This window comes from Athene cunicularia (assembly GCF_003259725.1).
Source record: "Athene cunicularia isolate RWA chromosome 3 unlocalized genomic scaffold, athCun1 chr3_part1, whole genome shotgun sequence".
NCBI classification, from domain to species: Eukaryota; Metazoa; Chordata; class Aves; order Strigiformes; family Strigidae; genus Athene; species Athene cunicularia.
In genome coordinates this window covers 62,515,447-62,533,920 of record NW_020799097.1, presented here as the reverse complement: position 1 = coordinate 62,533,920, position 18,474 = coordinate 62,515,447, and the positions used below count along the sequence as shown (strand labels likewise).

General features: G+C 39.5%; 1 protein-coding gene across 1 annotated transcript in view; it reads right to left on the bottom strand.

The window, feature by feature from the left end:
- Positions 1-413, bottom strand: part of MYB (MYB proto-oncogene, transcription factor) — a 25,309-nt gene extending 24,896 nt beyond the window's left edge. Inside the window, exon 1 of the mRNA XM_026844537.1 lies at positions 295-413. Coding sequence (XP_026700338.1) covers positions 295-413 — 119 coding nt within the window. The remainder of the gene's footprint in view (positions 1-294) is intronic.
- Between the last annotated feature and the right edge of the window lie 18,061 nt (positions 414-18,474).

Below are 18,474 nucleotides of genomic sequence, written 5' to 3'. Positions count from 1 at the left end.
CGGGGCCGAGGGGCCGCTCCCGAGCCCGCGGCGCCGCTCCCGGAGGGCCGGGGCGGGCTGGCTGCCCTGGCCTCCCGCTGTCCTCCCGTGCCGTGGGCACAGCGCAGCTCGCGGGCAGCCCCCGCCCCGTCGGGTCTCTCGTGTCCCGTAGACTGTCGTGTAACGGGATTCACCGGCGCAGGCAGCGCGGGGGTGGACAGGCGGCAGGGGCTGCCTCGCCGCGCTCTGCGGATGCACCGCTCCTCGGGATCACGAATTAACCAGAGGGTGCACGTCAATCCCGCTTTGCCCTACCCACGCCCTCGACGGGAGCTGCCGTCCCTCCCGACCTCCATTTGCCTACCTGTCAAATGGGTCTGCTGCATCGGGGGACCAGCATTAGCGCAGGGTGGAGGTGCTTCGCACAATGACATCTTTGCATCTTTGCAAGGCGTTTCTCTGCGAGTAAGGGTGGTGGTGGTGGTGGTGGTGATTTAATGCTAGTGGCAGTGGGACAACTGGAAAACCAAAGACTGATTCATCTCTGTTCTGCACCCGGTGAACTTCACCTAAAGTGCATACTGCCATCAGCAGAGATCAAGACTACCCAGATCCATCAGATTTCTGAGTTGTTTTGTTGTTTTTTGTTTGTTCGTTCGTTTGTTGTTGTGTGGTTTTTTTTTTTGTTTGTTTTTTTTGGTTTTTTTTAATCTGGTGGAGATGTTTTGGGGAATGAAGGAAATCAGAAGGACAGGGAAAATACAGAAAGCCATCTCCGTGTCCACACTGTAGCTAGCCAGTGTTGCTGAGTGTTGGTGGTGTTACTGTTGCAGAATCAAAGCCCATAGTAATTCACAAGAGTGTAACTTTTTTGTGTGTGTAAAATGTTGGTTTCATTACCAGTAATGGGAATGATACTTACACAGCTACCTCAGAATCTAATCCTGAATCCTCTACAGAAAGTTGTTTAAAAGTAAGAGATTTCTGAGTATTGTGCCACCGGTGAGTATTTCTTATGTACATAGGAGGCTGAAAGCTGGGCCTGTAGTCAGTGCAGCTGTAAGACCATGATGGGATTCACTGGATCTGCTGTTAAGGGTAGGTACTAGTAACTCTGTGGCTGAAAAAAATATGTTTCACTGAAATGGTGTGGTCATGTTGCCTATAGTTTCCCACACAGGTACAAACAAAACTGCAAGGTTATATCTCTTCTTGCTTCTGCAGGAAACATTTTCCCTTGTTGATTTTTGCAAATATTTCAGTGTTAGCTGAGACAAATCTAACATCTTACCGATTTGGATGTAAATTTGCTGAATAAATGCAAAGAGTGTCTATTATTGCTCTCAAGAGAACTGTTAATATGCACAGTTTTCTTCTAGAAGGTTTTATATGACTACATTTCTTTTCCAGTGACTCTGAATAAATATCATTTTTTCTTTTCAGATCGAAAAAAACCACCCCATTTGGTTTATGAGAATACTTAAACTTGCAAATAAAACATATTTTTACTGTGTTCAAAATAAAGAGGGAAATGACACCTCTGCTCCAGGTTTAGAGATCAATCTTCCCCAACTCTGCATATATAAACCCCACTAAAAGCAGTAAGGTGTGTGCATATACTCCACTGGTGTTGCTTCATTCTTAATGTTTAAAAATTAGTTAAAAATGAGCCACGACTCTACTATTTTATTTTCTTTCCCAAGCATCTGTAGCCTGAGGCAATTTGGGCTGTGAGGATTCTTTATAATATATCCTTGCCAAAGCCCTAAAGAAAAAGAAATCACCCTTCTACATCTGAACTTTGAGATCATATGCCCTAGATGTGCAGGAGCAGATGACTTCTTATATTACCCTTCCAACTTCATTAATTAGTGATGTCTCTAAGCCTATTTATAGTAATTGCATCAACTGACAGAGTAATTGTAAACAGTGTAACTGCATGTTCTGGTGATCTTTTACTTACACAAATTATATAAGTAATTTAATAAAAGTAATTATACAAATGCTAAATACACGTTGAATTACTTGATTTCCTGCATCTCCACTACAAACACAAACCTCAAAATGGAGTTAAAGGCATGTGAAGAAAGTTTCAAGAATCCTAGTTAAACATCAAACCCAAGACATGCTGTCTTCATTCTTAATGTTTTCCTGTTGCAATCTGCTGTTTAGCCGGCGTGACTTGGGCTGAGTATTGCCAACGTTAGCTAACTACCCATAACCAAACAGAAAAGGAATCGTGAAGGAAATTTAGCTGGGAGAAGAAGAACAGCAAGCCTGAACACTGAGATTTGCCAAATGGCTATCAGATAGTTGCATAAATTCTTTCCAGGCTCCGGAAAATCCCAACAGCAATCTCTACCTATGTGTTGTTCCTACTTTTTCTGAGTTTGTCACAGAATCTGCAAGGAATACTGTGAAATCACTGTCTAGCTACTTTTTTTTTTTTTTTTTTTTTTTTTCTAACACAAGTGTTATAGACACATTTGTTTCCCTCTGATCTGAAGGCATCTTAAAATGCTGAAGAATTTTTATAAATGCATGTTAATATGTGCTTTTTTGTTTACTTTCTGCATTTCTCTCAGCTTCTGCAATGAAAAACAACAGGCAACTTTCACTTTTTTTAGTTTCACTTTTAGACTGTAGTTACTGTAAAGTTTCAAGTGCAGTTGTGGTATTTTTATCATTTAAAATCTGAAGTTTTTTGATACTTTGGCCAGAAATATTTTCAATAAATATTGTTAACACATTTGAAGCAAAATAGAAAAGTGTGTTTCCCTTTAATGTAGACTTCCTAACATGAGTTCCTCATAAAAGAAGATAAGAAGGTTGATTAAAAACTCTGGGGAGGGAAGCAGGAGACTGAGGTTTAATGCCGTTTGTATCACATACCAGGTGGCTTAGAGCCATTTATTTAGCCAGATTCCCCTACCTGTGGCTATAAATTGTGTCCAACAATATGCATTAACATTTTTGTTCCAGTAAACTGTGTAGCACATGAGGGCCAGCCCAGCGGCTGCACTGCTGGCTTCCTGAGGGGTACCTGCCTCAAAGGTAGCTGGGTATGCTGCCACCCAGATTTGCATGTGCGCCGGGACTGCGAGAACAGCAAACACGTAGGTGTGAATGGCAACCACCTGCCCTACTGAAAATGGACATTGTGGGGACCTGGATAGGGCCAAAACATATGTCAGCATCTGTGGGCCAGCAGAAGATGCAGCTACCTCCACGGTGTCAAACCCATGTTTTCTTGCAGCCAGGCTGAAAAGCCAGAGGCAGGGTAGTGAGATGAGAGGAAACCTTTTCGGGGCTGGAAACAAGATGTGTCCTAGGCTATGCATCCATGTCCTTAGAGAAAGGAGGGGCTCTGCTGTCTCCTACTCCAGCTGTGTAGATGGCATAGCCTAGATCTTCAGGTTTGCACATCTGGTTTCAGCACATGCAGTTTTAGACTCTACTAGAACACCGTTACCCTGTGATTATACCAGAGCACCTACACTGAAAATCCAGTGTGTTCTGGTATAGAACTAGAATAAGACAGCAACGATTCAGACTTAACAGTTGACTGCATTATTTCTATTTTTATTTTTTTTAATTTTATTTTTCAAGTATAGTTGGCCTTAGCCCAGATCAGGTGGCAATAAAAAGTGATAAGGTTACACTGAATCAATGGAAATTTTATATGAAAGGGATTACTAACAGAATAAGAGAACTATTTCCTTTCTGGTGTAACATCTAGATTTTACTGATGACAAAGTCTTGGATGATACTGTTGGTTTAAAAGGTAAGGGAAAATCAAGAAGGACCTGTGCTGTTGCTGGGAGAAAACTTTAGGTTAGAGCTATATCATATAGAATGAAAGGAAAGGACATAACTTGATGAAATTAGGATCCTGAGTGAGGGAGCAAAGGTAAACCTTACACTCTTCAGCAGAGGCTCTTTTTTGTGGTAAACCCTCTTTGTTTGTGTATGGCTTGGAAGGAGAGCAATGCCCGAGGCCTTCCAACTGCAAAAATAGCATACTATAGGAACTGAACATATGTTGTACAAAAGCTGTTATTTCATTTGTTCTGAAACAGCACAGTGTAGTAGGTGCAAATTGAGGCTTGGGGCAAGTGGCACCAGTTCCTCGGACGCCAGCAGATCTGCACATCAAGTCGGCTGCCCAAGTGTGGTGGGCTTGGTGGTGGTCTGAGCGCAGTGCTATGTCATCCCACAGAATTATTTTTTTTTCTCTTTAAAGCACAGTACTAACAATAAGAAGCTCCATCTTTTAACCTGTAACAGGGCACTGACATTCAAAGCAAGAGAAAATTAGCAATATGGTGCAGTATTGACATTGTATGTTATCAGCATACCTGGAGCAATACATCCTTTCCACCTACTCTCATCACACGGAAGACTGTGTAATTTCTTGTCTGTATTGTATTGCTAGCAACTAGTATTTCAAAGGCATTCGTGGTGTTTATTTATTTATTTAAAACACAATGTGATAAACGTATTTGACAAATTTGATTAAAAACAGAGGAGAGGACAAACAAATGTAAACATAGGCAAATAAGTTTATTTTCTTAAGTGATTCATTTAAGCATACTAATATGTCAAGAAATAGCAATATGCCTTTCAAAATGATAAAGTAAACCCTATTCACAAAAGAAGTGATTTGCTCTATGTATGTGTTTACCTAGAAGGGTGTGGTGACTATAATGTATGCCTGGCTGGCAAGCAGAGAGGCTTTTGTTCTGTAGCTGCCTTTAAAAGTGTCCTCTGAGGGACGTGCACCTTTGCACTGGTTTAGCAGAGAATTGAGCCTGCTGCTTCCCTCCCATTTTTGCCCTTGTAAATGCAAAGCGACTCCAGTGATGTTTCTTGAGGTACTATACATATACCCTGCTGTACCTGAAAGCGGAGCTTAATCTATAAATCAGAGTAGTGTAGCTGAGGGTAAATGTGTAAATGAGTTTAGTCACTTGTTCAATGCAGAACATGGCAATGTCCCATAGACACCAACTTCTTAAATTCACCCTTATTCCACTGTCACACCACTGAGAAGGCCTGATTCCCCCTTACAGCAGTCTTTCTCCCCTCTTGTTTATTGACTTAGTACATTAGAAAGAATCACATTTCACTGGTTTAAATAAAAGGATGGGCAGACTCTCATCTTGTCATAGAATCATAGTATCATAGAATGATAGAATGGTTTGGGTTGGAAGGGACATTAAAGATCATCTAGTTCCACCCCCCTGCCATGGGCAGGGACACCTCCCACTAGCCCAGGCTGCTCAAAGCCCTGAACAACCTGCCCTGGAACACTGCCAGGGTGGGGGCAGCCACAGCTTCTCTGGGCAACCTGTGCCAGTGTCTCACCACCCTCACAGGAAAGAATTTCTTCCTTACATCTAATCTGTATCTACCCTCTTTCAGTTTAAAGCCATTACCCCTCGTCCTATCACTTCAGGCCCTACTATAAAGTCCCTCCCCATCTTTCTTGTAGGTTCCCTTGAGTACTGGAAGGCAACTATAAGGTCTGCCTGGAGCCTTCTCTTCCCCAGGCTGAACAGCTCCAACTCTCTCAGCCTCTCCTCATAAGGGAGGTGCCCCAGCCTCCTGATCTTCTTTGTGGCCTCCTCTGGACCTGCTCCAACACATCCATGTCCTTCGTATGTTGGGGGTCTGAAGTACTAAGGCTTGGACAAGAGGCCCAAGCCAGAGTTGACCTACCCTGTATTTTCCTATTTGTTTGCTTTAAGTGCACTATTGTGTCTTTTCTTACTGTATGTTTTCTCTATTACTCTGTTACATTATTTAGTTATCCCCAGTAAAATATGCCCACTCTTTTCACTCTGGTGTCTAAGTTTAACTGGTATCCTTAACCAGCAAACAGGGCCCCAGAGTTGGACATCATACCTCAGGTGAGGTCTCACCAGAGCAGAGTAGAGGGGGAGAATCCCCTCCCTCGTCCTGCTGGCCACACTTCTCTTGATACAGCCCAGGATACTGTTGGCTTTCTGGGCTGCGAATGCACATTGCCAGCTCATAGTCAGTTTTCCATCCACTAATACCCCCAAGTCCTTCTGTCCAGGGCTGTTTTTAATCCAGCCATGGCCCAGCCTGTATCTGTGCTTGGGATTGTCCTGACCCATGTGCAGGTCCTTGCACTTGGCCTTGTTGAACTTCACGGGCTTGTCAAACCCATTGTCTGCAAAGTTCATTAATTTCTCCTTGTACTGGGAGATATGTAAAGGGAGACGTGCCTCCTTTGGTGGTCCTAACTAGTTGAAGTCTTTTCTTACACATTTCCTTTTACAGGTTAACCCATTATTAATCCAATCTTGTAGATTTGTCATGGACAATTTACACTTCACACACAAAACCCTATTTCCCACACAGTCCATTATGATCTTATTAAAATCCAATATTTTATATGCTTATAACCTTCCCCCTCTCAAACCTTCTTCCAGCATTGGACTAACTGAAAATTATGAGGTGGAACCAATCCCTCTCTTCTTTTTTCACTTTCCTTCACATTTACCCTATTGCTGTGGTAGCCTAATATAGGCTAGATGGTAAAGCTTTTAATTTCTCACTGTATTTGTTTTACATCCTCAGGCCCTATGTCACTCCTTTCTGTATTAGTCAGAAGGAGGTGCCAAAAGATTGGCAAGAAAAGTAATTTTTTTCAGGCCAAGACAGAATTAATCACCTCCATTTTTATACCTTGCAACCCTTGTTACCCACTGCTGTTCAAAAACTAGAAAAATTCTGTTTGCAGTAACTGTTTATACAAATAAGGCTGTGGTCCTTCCCCTCTTCCTTGTGCCCATAAGCGCTACCATTTAATTCAGTTGAGCTACTCCTACATCATACCATTATTTTTTAAAGAAGTTTGCTGGATTCTAACTAGAAGCAAGACTAATGGTTAAATAGGTGATTGCTATTGATTAGACAACTCTGAAGCAATCACTATGTTATTACTGAGTCTTTCTGTGTCCAACAGACTTCGTGTATCCTGTTGGAAAACATGATCACCAAACGTTTTTTAGCAACAACTCTTCAAATTGCCTGTAACATTGCACCTGCATTCATTTACATGCACTGGTTTTCCAGGGTTAAATGCTTTGTGGACCTGCAAAAATATTTCCTGAGGTACTTTGTAAATGGCAATTGACAGCATTCAGAAACTTGTGGTTTGAGAGCTCAACAGCATAGGAAAAGCACAGTCAAAAGTATTGGAAAAGCTTATGCTCAGCTACCTGAGCACAGGGCACCTCAACATTGGCTGGGTGCTTAGTTTTCTTTAGGGATTTGAGCCTATATTGGGTTTACATGGCCAGGTTAGCCAAAAAGTAGCCTTGGTGGCTAATTATAAAAAAGGAGTTGGTCCAGTGAACCAGTGACGTAAGTGAATAGAAAACCAGGTCTGCGACCAGAGTGACTTGCTGACAGTGCTTGGCTTTGGGAGCTCTGCTGTGCAGGAACTACAAAGATAAACTGTGAAAATGAAAACAGCTTTAAAAGGCAGGTGTCAAAGTGGAATTTTCTGTGCTTTCCTTTACTTCTCCCTTTAGTGAAGGCTGGTGAGTTATATAGAAAATGATACTTGGAAGACTCTTTCATACATTTGTTATTTAGATAGCCCGTTTTTTTGCCCTTCACTCTCTCACACGTGTAAAAGAAGCCATTAACTTTTGCATTCACACTTCCAGTGCTTTCATTATGTTCATTGCTAACAATTGCATTTTCTGGACACGCTGGTGTTTGTATCCATGTTCTTTAATGTTTTATTACTTCTGTTTTGTGCTTTCCATATGTTTCCGGGGAGAATTCCCTTCTTTCTTTTACTAGTCTTGTTTCTGCTTGCTCTTTCTGTTGTATGCCAATTAATAATGAAGGCTATGCCTGTGCTTTCCCCTCCCTATGGCACAATGTGGTTTTCTCTAGCTCTCACTTTTTGTGAAAAGTAGGCCATCTACTGTTGCTTTCTAGTATGGATTACAGATCGCCCAGAAAATGACCATATTATGCGTATAGATTCAAAGGCTTCACAAGTGCCTACTCTCCTGTTTATAGGGACTTCTTAATTTGTAGGTGTATTGTGATGCGAAAGTCTCCGTAGCAAACTGAGGTCTTATTTCTTTTTTTCCTTCTTTTGAATATTAACCAATATATCTCAATCATATGTTCAGCTGCCAAAAACTTAGTTTTTCATTTTGTAAAGTGTTCAGTGTCCAAGTTTGTTAATCTAAGAGTTTTCCTCAAATCGACATTTTTCATAGTTATACATCAAGCACCTTTCCCCTTTCCCATCCTCAATGAAGTTAGAGGACAGGAGATGACCAGGTAATGATTCAGACAGCTATTAGTGGCAATTTTTGTCAGTTTAGCACATTTTTGTTGCATGGTGGTTGTTGGTTTGTTTTTTGGTTTTTGGTGGTTTTTTTTTTTCAGTATGGTTATGAACAGAAAAGTGGCTTTAAAAATTGAATCTTGGTAGCACACATATCTATTCTCCATATGTGTTCTGAGTCATATCTGAATAGTATACTGATGAAAACAAGCTCTAATGTTGTCAGCACTGTAAAACACAAAGAGCCGTGAAAAGGGATCTGGCCCATCATTTGCCTGTTGTACCACCAGGTCAGCAGTTGGGTTCTGATTCCTCAGTTATTTTTGGAGATGCTACAGAAACTGAGCATTAGGAGTGCTTAACTTCTTGTCAGAGGTGAACTTGCTGTGGGGGCAGTTGTTTGGACTTCAGTTTGATGGGGACACTATTGCTAGATTAGAATCAGATACAGCCAAAGACAGCTTTTCTGATCTGTACTTTTAAGACAAAATTGGATATTTCTTCCTTCCTGTGAAAACTGGCTGAGGGACTTGTCATGCAACATTATTACTGGAAAAAAAATTCCTTTACTTAGTCACCTATGAGTCTTAAGTCTGTAAGAAAATTTTTACTACTTGGTTCATTAAGAATGAGTAAAATAATTTTATTTATACTTTTTTTTTTTTTAAATCATATATGACTTCTAAGTGTCTTGCGTCTCTTTATGTTTTCACATGGAACTTTCACAGAAATTTTTTATTCCAGATTTAGTTAGTTAATTTAGTTAGTTAGTTTAGTTAAATTGCAATTTCCAGGGATATTTCTTTTTCTCAATCAGAAATACAGGTATGATTGTATTACCTCTGGGGACTGGTCTTTTAAAATACATCTACTTTACATAAGCAAAATTATGGAACAATTCCATCTTCTTGAGTATCTCACTCTTTAAATCGGTCACTAACAGAGAGGCAGTCTTGCACTGGGTATGATTGCTGTGCAAAAGAAAAGGAAAAAGAAAGTAGATAACAGTACCTTTAGTAGCTCTGACAATGATAAAATGAGGTGGATCCTTAGTGCTTTGTGGGTAGAAATATAGGACAAGTAGAGACAACTCACTTTTGTTATACAAGACAATTAGGGAACCAGCTAAATTGCTGGGGGCTGCATATGAATAAGTAAAGCATCCATCCTTACTGATCTGTCAATTGTCAGATGTTGTTTTAATTTGATGAGGAGGCCAATAACTGCTTATAACCCCACTCTGTCCAATGTAATGGAGAGCAGGACTCAGCTCTTAGGGTGAGGTACTAGAAGTCAACAGTGGCAACACACCAGCTAAGTGCCATTATGGGACTGTGACAAATTACTTCTTGACAGACATGTAGGAGCTATCTGATTACATGGGAAGGGCCACTAAAATTAACCTCAGATGCCCTAAATCTCAATGTAGTAAACTAACACACACGCACACAAATATTCTCGCTTCTGAGGTGCCAGTGCCTTCTAGAGGTCAAGAATGAAGCTGAAGGCATTTACGCTGGGTTATAGGAAATGTAATTCTGGAGGAGTTTGGACAGAATTGAGAAACATTTTTAATGTTTCTAACATAAATGATGAAGTAGTTAATGACAATGTCTAAATGGTCCATCTCTAGTTTTTGGCCTTAGCCTAACAAATGAGCTGATTACAGGAGCTGCTTCTTCAGGCTGCTTTAGACATGGGCTTAAATCCCATGCCAGTTCATACCACACAAAGTTCTTTTAACTACGCAACTGCAGGGGATAAAAACATTCAGCTGAAGGAAGTATGTATTAAACCTGTTTTCACACTACCAGAAGCTACTTCGGTGCAAATCGTGATTTTTTTAATGCCAGATACCTCTCAGTATAGAGACAACATTGCTGTTTCTCTTTAAATGCACAGTTTTAGGTACTCCTGGTAACACTTCAGCATCTTTTGTAGAAAAGTACTCACAGTTTTTCTGGGACAAATTTTCCTGTGATTTTGTGGACATTGTTCACCTTTGCTCCTGACCTAAATTCCCATATAAATCCAAATGTTTCAGAGACAGCTGAACATATAGTTCATAATATAGCCCCTACAACCTCTTATCTTCTGTGAATAGACAGGTGGATAGATAGATAGACAGAGTTTCTTCTAGTGTCAGTCACTGAGATGGCAAGTGCTTCCCTGTGAAATCTGTTTTATTTAGCTGACATAACAGGAGCTGATCTGTACGTAACTGTGCCAAGCAAGGATCATCTTGTCTGCACATTTCTTTCAGTCTCTGCCTTTGCTTGAGGATATTGAGGACTGGTGATAATGCAGTAGAAATTATATCTTGCCAAAAAAGCTTTGAAACCTTGCCCTATAAACCATGGTCCTTTTTTTTTTTTTTTTTTTCCCCCCCCCCTCCATAATATTTCCTCTGGAATTCCCCAGTAAGAAAACATACTCTTAACCTTCCCAGTGACACTTTAGTTGTACTTGGCAACCACTCAGTTCACAAGTATTTTGGCTAATATTCTAGCCCAGCTGGCTATTTCTCTCCCTCTAGTGCACGAAGATTGATATCCACTCTTCTGGTCTTCCTCAGACAAAGCTGGTATTATCAGAAAATTACTATTTTTTTTTAATGCCTCACTAAAGTGTCAGAATTCAGTGATTCTCTGGCTTTTTTATATGCTGTAGGCTACTCTAGAAATAGTGGGTTTTTTTTCATCAGTTTCTAAAAGCCTCAGGGCCATCCTGTCTTCTATTTTCAGTTTCCTCTCCAGGTTTTAGGGATTACCCTAAACCTACTTTTTTTTTCTTTTTTTCTTGTAGATAGTGATTCACTACTATTTCAAAAGACAGGGGGTATTTTGTGTCTATTTACTCTACTCTGTAAGGTCAGGCAAGTGTACTTTTGTTGGTTTTGACTTACCCCAAGAGCAAAGGCCTGTAGATTTCCCTGACCCTGGGGTGTTTGTGCTTTCTTCTACTGGATAAATATATTGAGATTTTTGTTTCTGTAACTGGATGACAGGTTGGGATACACATTGTTATCAAAACTTTCCATAGGACAAGGTCACGCTTGGCTTTGGAGTAATTTACCCCAATGCACTGTTAGCAGAAATCTTGTGTAAGGAACGAGTCATAACAGCTTCACATGATTTCATATAAGAGAAGAAAGAGACAGGACTGTTTTACGGGGAAAGCAGCAATACCAAGAATATTCTTTGTTTTACAAGAAACATTTTCAGGCAATTTGGTACACTACACAATACTTCTTATGGGTGTTGGAAAGGCCCTGTCATTCTGTGTTCCTTTCCTTTCTGATACAGATGAGCTGACTGCAGAGAATGGCCTCAAGGGTTACTGTAGGCAACACTGAAACTCACAAAAGATTCATTTGCAGAATAAGTGTCTTCCACTGGAGAACAGCACAAAACACACCAGCTACTTCCATTTGCATGAGGAAGATGCTCTTCACTTGCTATTATCTCCTGCATTCTCTGTATTAGTAATGGTGATGTAGGTTCTGATTCAGGGAAAGGCTGGCGCACTTACGCACCTTAAGAAAAACACTCAAACCTTCTTGACCTCCTTTTGATTAAGCACATATACTGAGTACAGAAGTACGACAGGCCTTCCTCAGTTAGCCTCTGGTATTGGAAGGGCAGAAATATCGCCAGTACCAAAAGATTAATTTCAAAATTAAAAGCACTGGCCAAATGGAGAAATCTGAAAATAAGCACTATTTGCAAGAAGGAAGCTTTGCCCCAGTCCATGTAAAATGCCATATCTTGGGGAAACATACTTGCTTGCCTGATGGCTTTGGAAGAGTGGTTACCTGAACACATTGCTGTCCTAACAGGATGTTTTCAGTTTGTTTTTGGTCTGGATGTATGCTGTGTTTCATCCTACAGGATCTGTTACTGTGACACTTGGATCTCTTAGCTAGATCTTCCAGACTTTGCTGAGAAATGAGATTTGATGCTCTGCATTACTGCTACATGGAAATTGCCTCTCCAGCTTTTCACCCTTCTTCCCTCACATTTCAAGATACCCACATTCTTCAGACACTTCCTTTGAATTTCTGTATCAGCTGCCTTGGTATGACACTGCAGCTCAATGGACTGCTAACCTGTACCCTTCCTGTAGACTGGGTCTCGACCGTTCAAGTCGAGTTCTTCTCCTGAGTTATTGAGGGCCACAGCAGCTTATTTTAGTTTGGATTTGTAATGAAGGTCACTGTAAACTAGCTCTGACAATAGAAACACCAGGCCTGTTTTAAAGCTCTTATGCTTACCATGAAGTAGGAAATCCACTTTCCAGGGTTCATCAAACTTACCAACACAAGTAATAGAGCCTGAGGAGAATGGCTATGAATGCTCCTCCTGGGTGCGTTTTGTTCAGTATGAATGAAAAATGAGCCTTCCTCTGGCATTTCCTACATTTTGCATTTCTAGCATGTCTGTGTTCAAGATCAGTCTTAAAGTACTGCCTACTGCTTTGATTGCATACGCTTGCTATGCTTTTCTGTATCCTTTCATTTTCTGGAAACACTTCCATAATGTGTGCCTCAAATACTTTGTTAAATGACTGACTTCAAATCCTCAGGGTCATCTCACTTGTGTTCTTTAGTGGGCCAGTGGTATATGACTAGAAAGCCATCCATCAATCCTTTCCAGAAATAACAATTACCAGGCTGTCTCAAATTTAATTATTCTCATAGAGTTACATCTTGGCAAATACTTCCCAGTCTCCCTTTGGCTCTATTACCATCTCATAAAGATTTATTTGGGCATAAAGTTGTAGTTAGGATTCCTCAGGCTTTCAAGGCTTTCATACTTTTTTCTTTTTTCTTTTTTTTTTTTTTTCTTCCTTGATTAGGAAAGCTGTGATTGGCAAACCAATGTTCTCCCCTTCCTACCCTATTGCAAACTGAGGAATCTCTCCCATAGCTTTAACTGTCCATGTGGTAAAATTTGGTAGCCACCTGAGAGAATTCCTTCTGTTCTGGATATTCGGTAACTTCATCAGCATTTTAGTGCTTCGGGGTACTAAGGCCAGACTGAGGTTTTCATCTTTACCAAAGTTAAAGTTGTTTAGCTTGAAATCACACTGGAAAACAAGTTAGTGAAAATAGTGCAAAACATGGTATAAATTATAGTCTTTTTGTTCAGCCTGACTTATATTAATTTAGTTTTAACTATCCATTTGGGATAAAATTTAGATAAATCACACATCTGAATTAATTTTACTGCACCAGTTTAACTGAAAATGTGATTTTAAAACCATATAACTTTTAATACAGACAAACCTCACTGCTGATATACAAATACTACTACTTACATTCGTTTAAACTCCCTAGTTACATACACTTCTTGGTGTACTGGATTTGTAAAATGTGAAAGCCAAAGTACTTGGAGAAGTTACTAGATACCTAGTGATAAGAAGTGGCTGACTTAAGTGTTTATTCATTAGTTGCTTCATTCTTGTATCAAGGTGTGGCCACATAAACTACAATTTCAAAGCCCTCTTAAACTTTAGAGTGGCAGAGACGGTGGGTGAGGGCATGTGACAAATCAGAGAAAAAAAGTAAAAGAGTAAAGTGGTGTAAGAAACAGGTTGTTAGATATTGATAGAAAAAGGTGTGTACGTACATGTATATGTAAGTATACACATCGGTTTAGCCAGAATTCAGACTCAGATGCAATCCTGAATTTAGTTGTTAGTTCTTACAGGCTTCTTGCATGATGTCATGCTTCTGTTTACAGCAGAGTAAAAAGGATTTTTCTAATCATCCAAACGAGAGTAGGACAAAGCCTGAAACAGAGCACGTGAAGCTCAGTCCTAGATGCAATGACTTGAGGAGCAATGGTCAGCAGCAAATCACATGAGTACAACTTCCTCAAGTGCTCAAGTGTGATCTTGGTGTTGCTGAGCTCACTTGTCAGACGAAGGGCTTAAGAGAAGAGGACTGCATGCTGCCATTGATCTGTTGCACGACCCAAAGCATATCATCTAGCTTCAAGAGGTCCAGTTTAGGGACTGGTACAAAGGGTGTTAACATTTCCATTCCTTACAGGATATCGCAAAAGTTAATCCATTAGAGTTCATGGGAGTCACTGAAATGATCATGATATAAATCAAATGGAAAGTTACTGAAGCAAGAAACTCTCTGAGTGATATCTTTATTTTAGAACAGTTTCTCCTGCTTCACTTCCTTCTTTCCACACAGTGGAGGTCAACAGGGGCAGATACAGCCCTATTAATTTTTCTGATCTCTACATATTTTTATTACATAGTATTTAGGCATTTTTCTAAAAGGGGAGTGGTATTTATGCCTTTTTTTGAGCCTTCAACATCTCCAGCCTGAGAAAGTTCAGCTTGGGTTTTTGTATCAGATATTTAGGTTTGTTTCTTCCTGGAAGACAATGCAACATGAAGGATAATGGTATCAGCGTCACCCATACAAGTGAGACCCGATTAAATAAGGTGGGACTTCTTCTTTCATCTAAGTTATTCTGAAGTCTTTTTTCTTTAAAACTTAATCACCGCAAATGCCTAAACTATTTGTGAGAGAAACTTCCCTGTTGGTTTTTAATATTCTTATCTTTCTATTGAAGCTTGAGAGATCTCAAAACACATGGAGGACCTCTAACAAGGGAACATCTGATACATAAAAGCAGCAAAGAAAACAATGCAAGTAAAAATTTGCATTAAATTAATGGTCTTTTAAAGCAGCAGAGAGAAACATATCATCCCATATTTGTTATTCTTGCAAAACATACTGTACAGCAGTGCTCAGAGCCTCCGTTACAAATGATAATGGTAATAATATTAATGTGGGTCCTTATCTGAGACCTGCTGAAGTCAGTTAAAGGCCTTCCATTGATTGCAGGGGATATTAGATCAGGCCCTTTCAGAACATATTTTGGTCAACTCTTGTCCAACCGTTATTTCATATAGGAGAAATGGGTTTTATCTTCCTTCTGCACTCCGGGCTTCTATCAGCAGAGTAACATCCAAGTGAGTGATCCAAACATGAGAAAAGTCCAGGCTGTCCCAGTGGTGAAGTATGGAGGGTGTGGCAGTTTTTAAAGAGCTTCAACACAATGACACATGGGAGAGAAAGACAGAGTGAGGGAAAATAAATCATAGAGAAAGACTGGAAGGTAAAGATGTAGGAATGTATAAAAGCAGTTCTTCAGTTTTTCTAAACCAAAAATAGTTCAGTCATGTTAAGACGTGAGCAGGTGGGAAAGTACAGCTTTGAAGCTTTTAAAATTGTATATTGTTTTCAGCTGTAACACAAAAGAGAATTTGAAAAAAGTGAAAAATGTTCCAGCAGGTTTCAGAGCAGGAAGGAGGCTATGCCAAATTATTGCTGATGCTCAGTCTTTACAGGTGTGCTTTCTCCTTCACCTTGATGGGAAATCCCCTCATTTAATCTCATAAAATGTAGCAGAATGATTGTAAGCAATTTCCCACCTGGTGTCCTTTTTCTCCTGCTTTCAAGCCACAGTGAGGCAACAGGAGTTAAGACGCTGAAGGTTATGGCACATGGATGAAACCGTATCAGCTTGCATAGCATCACTGGCAGTGGGGCTCTGGAGGGACACTGGCAGCCCTGTGTAAGGAAACATTTAGCAGAGAAGGGGCCAGCTTAAGCTGTTTGCTGTGGCTTGGTCTTCTGCTGAATACTTTCTCCCTCATTTCTCAAGAAAGCTTGCTTTGCTCTTAATGTAAGAACCATGTTACACGGTGTTGCATTTCAGTAGGGAAGTGCTGACTGTAATTGGGATGGGTATTTGTTTTATATTATTTTAGAATAAAGATGATTCACAGGGGAAAAGATCTTTAAAACTGTATCCTATTATATCCTATCTCCATTATACACAAAGAACTACATATTAGCATCTTCAGTTGCACATTTTATTGTCCAAAAAACAAAATGACAAAAGGACAAGCATAACCCAAATGTCTCATCTCCTTATGATCATCATTATCAGATTCCTTCAAAATATTGGAAAATTATCAGAAAATGTTACTCAGCTGTTGAAATACAAGTAATTTACAATATTTTATTTAATTTTAAATAGTTTGCATCTTACTGGCAATATCAGATTCCATATGTTATTTCAGTTTTCTTGTGCTACTTAGTGTTTATTCGATTTATATTTTTATTTCTTTTAAACCTTTATGATAGTGCTAATATGATGTCTGTATTCTGTTTAACATAGAAAGAATGATAACACTTTATATTGCTAAACTGATGTCATGTAGCAGAATCATTCCAATATTTAGTGTTTCAACACAGTTGTTTTGATGTTTACCCAGAAACCTTTTGGAATTTGTTTTATAAAGCAAGTCTGAATATTTTGACTCTTTGTCCCAGATTTGGAAATGCAATTTCTTCTTACCTGGCATTAATCAGTGCTATTCTCTTCTCAGTTTTCATGGGGTGCATATGAGATCAGACATCCTTCTCGTCTCTTGTTTTCATTCCTCTTACCCTGCTCATTTCCATCCTAACGGTAGAGCCATAAACCAACAGTAGTCCTCTTCCCTGTACACTCACCCAACTGCCTGGGATGAGAGTTGAGACATTTTTCCCCTCCTGTAGGAACTCAGACTCTGGGAGCCTGGTAAAAAACCCTAGATAGTCGGAAAAAAAAAGGGCCACATCTTATTCCATATCATTTTTGTGAGATACTGTCTTTTTTTTTTCCATGATCTATTAGTATAAAGGACAGAATAGGAGATAAATAATTCAATGAGACCTTGTATTAATTCTCAAACATACCACAAGATACATATACATCAGAATATTCGGTAGCAATTCATGTGTATACATTGCTACTTCTGCATTTGCAATGAAAATACACAGCATGTTCCTCTGGCACTGTAATTAGAAAATGTGAAAATTGTTGAAGAGCTTATTATAAATACAGATAGAAATATTCCATTAATTTTAATTATTATTGTTTTTCACCATTTTAACACCCAATAAATAAAGTATTACAAATGAAATATTTGACTGAAGTGAACTAAACAACAGGTTAGAACAAGCCTTGAGAAAAATATCTATTAATTATTTTTGATTAATTTCCATCTCTTTAGACTTCTACTGTGATGAAAGATATAATTAAAGATTTTTCACCAGAGGCCTGATCCAAAGCTTGTGAAAGGTAATAGGTGCTATCACAGTTTCATTAAAACTAACTGGCAAGGCTCCATCAGGAGAAGCAAGATTTTGAGCATGGTAACTTGCCTGAGTTTTGAAAATTCAAGCTTTATGTTTTGAGATTAAAATTCTTGTTCATGCAAGTACAGTCAGTAAAATGTAATGAACAGAAAGTTGGGTGGAAATCCTGAAGTGCTTGTTCAGTTAAATAAAATGATTTTGTGTGAATGTACTGATTTTTGTAATACTTTTGAAATTACCAAAATGGTCTATCATTTCAATTTTCATCTTCAATATATTGATGTACTAAATATGCAGGGCATTCCATACTTCCTATTGTACCTTTTTCTACTGTAGCATTAGCGAAAACCTCAAGGCCTAAAATAAATGCTGTGACTTATCAAAACAAATAGTCACGGAATGTTTCAATTAGAAAAAAAAAAAATCTAATATTTAAATTTTCCTGCTGATTTTTAATGAAGGTAAATGTTGGCATCTCACAGAGAATGACAGTTCTAAGTTGCACATCTGTGGCCCACTTTCTTCAGTCATGCATGTGGCTTGTCAGCCGGTTGTCTTGTTGAAGGTGGTGGAAATTTTGCCATTGAGTGGAATAGGATGATAGCTAGGAATTTTATTTTCTTTTGAATAAATACATATCTTTCTTAGCTTTTCCTTTTACCTCCTCACCTCCTTTACTCTTGTATCTCCACACCTCTCTCATTTCATACTGCCACAACCATTTCATACTTGATGGACCACTGTGGGCTCTCTTCAGCATGTTACATGCCACGTGGACTTTTCTTTTGTGATCGAAGTGTCTCCTTTTCAGGAAGAGCTGTCTTGCAATGCCTCTCAAGGCCCTATCTCTCTGTGATCAAAATATGTTCCTGTTATGTGAATTTAAGCTGATTCTGACCAGCCAGGAGGAAGGAGAAAAGAGGAAGGACGCTGGTGCGGTTATGGTGTTAGCCAGAGCCTCTGGGGATGA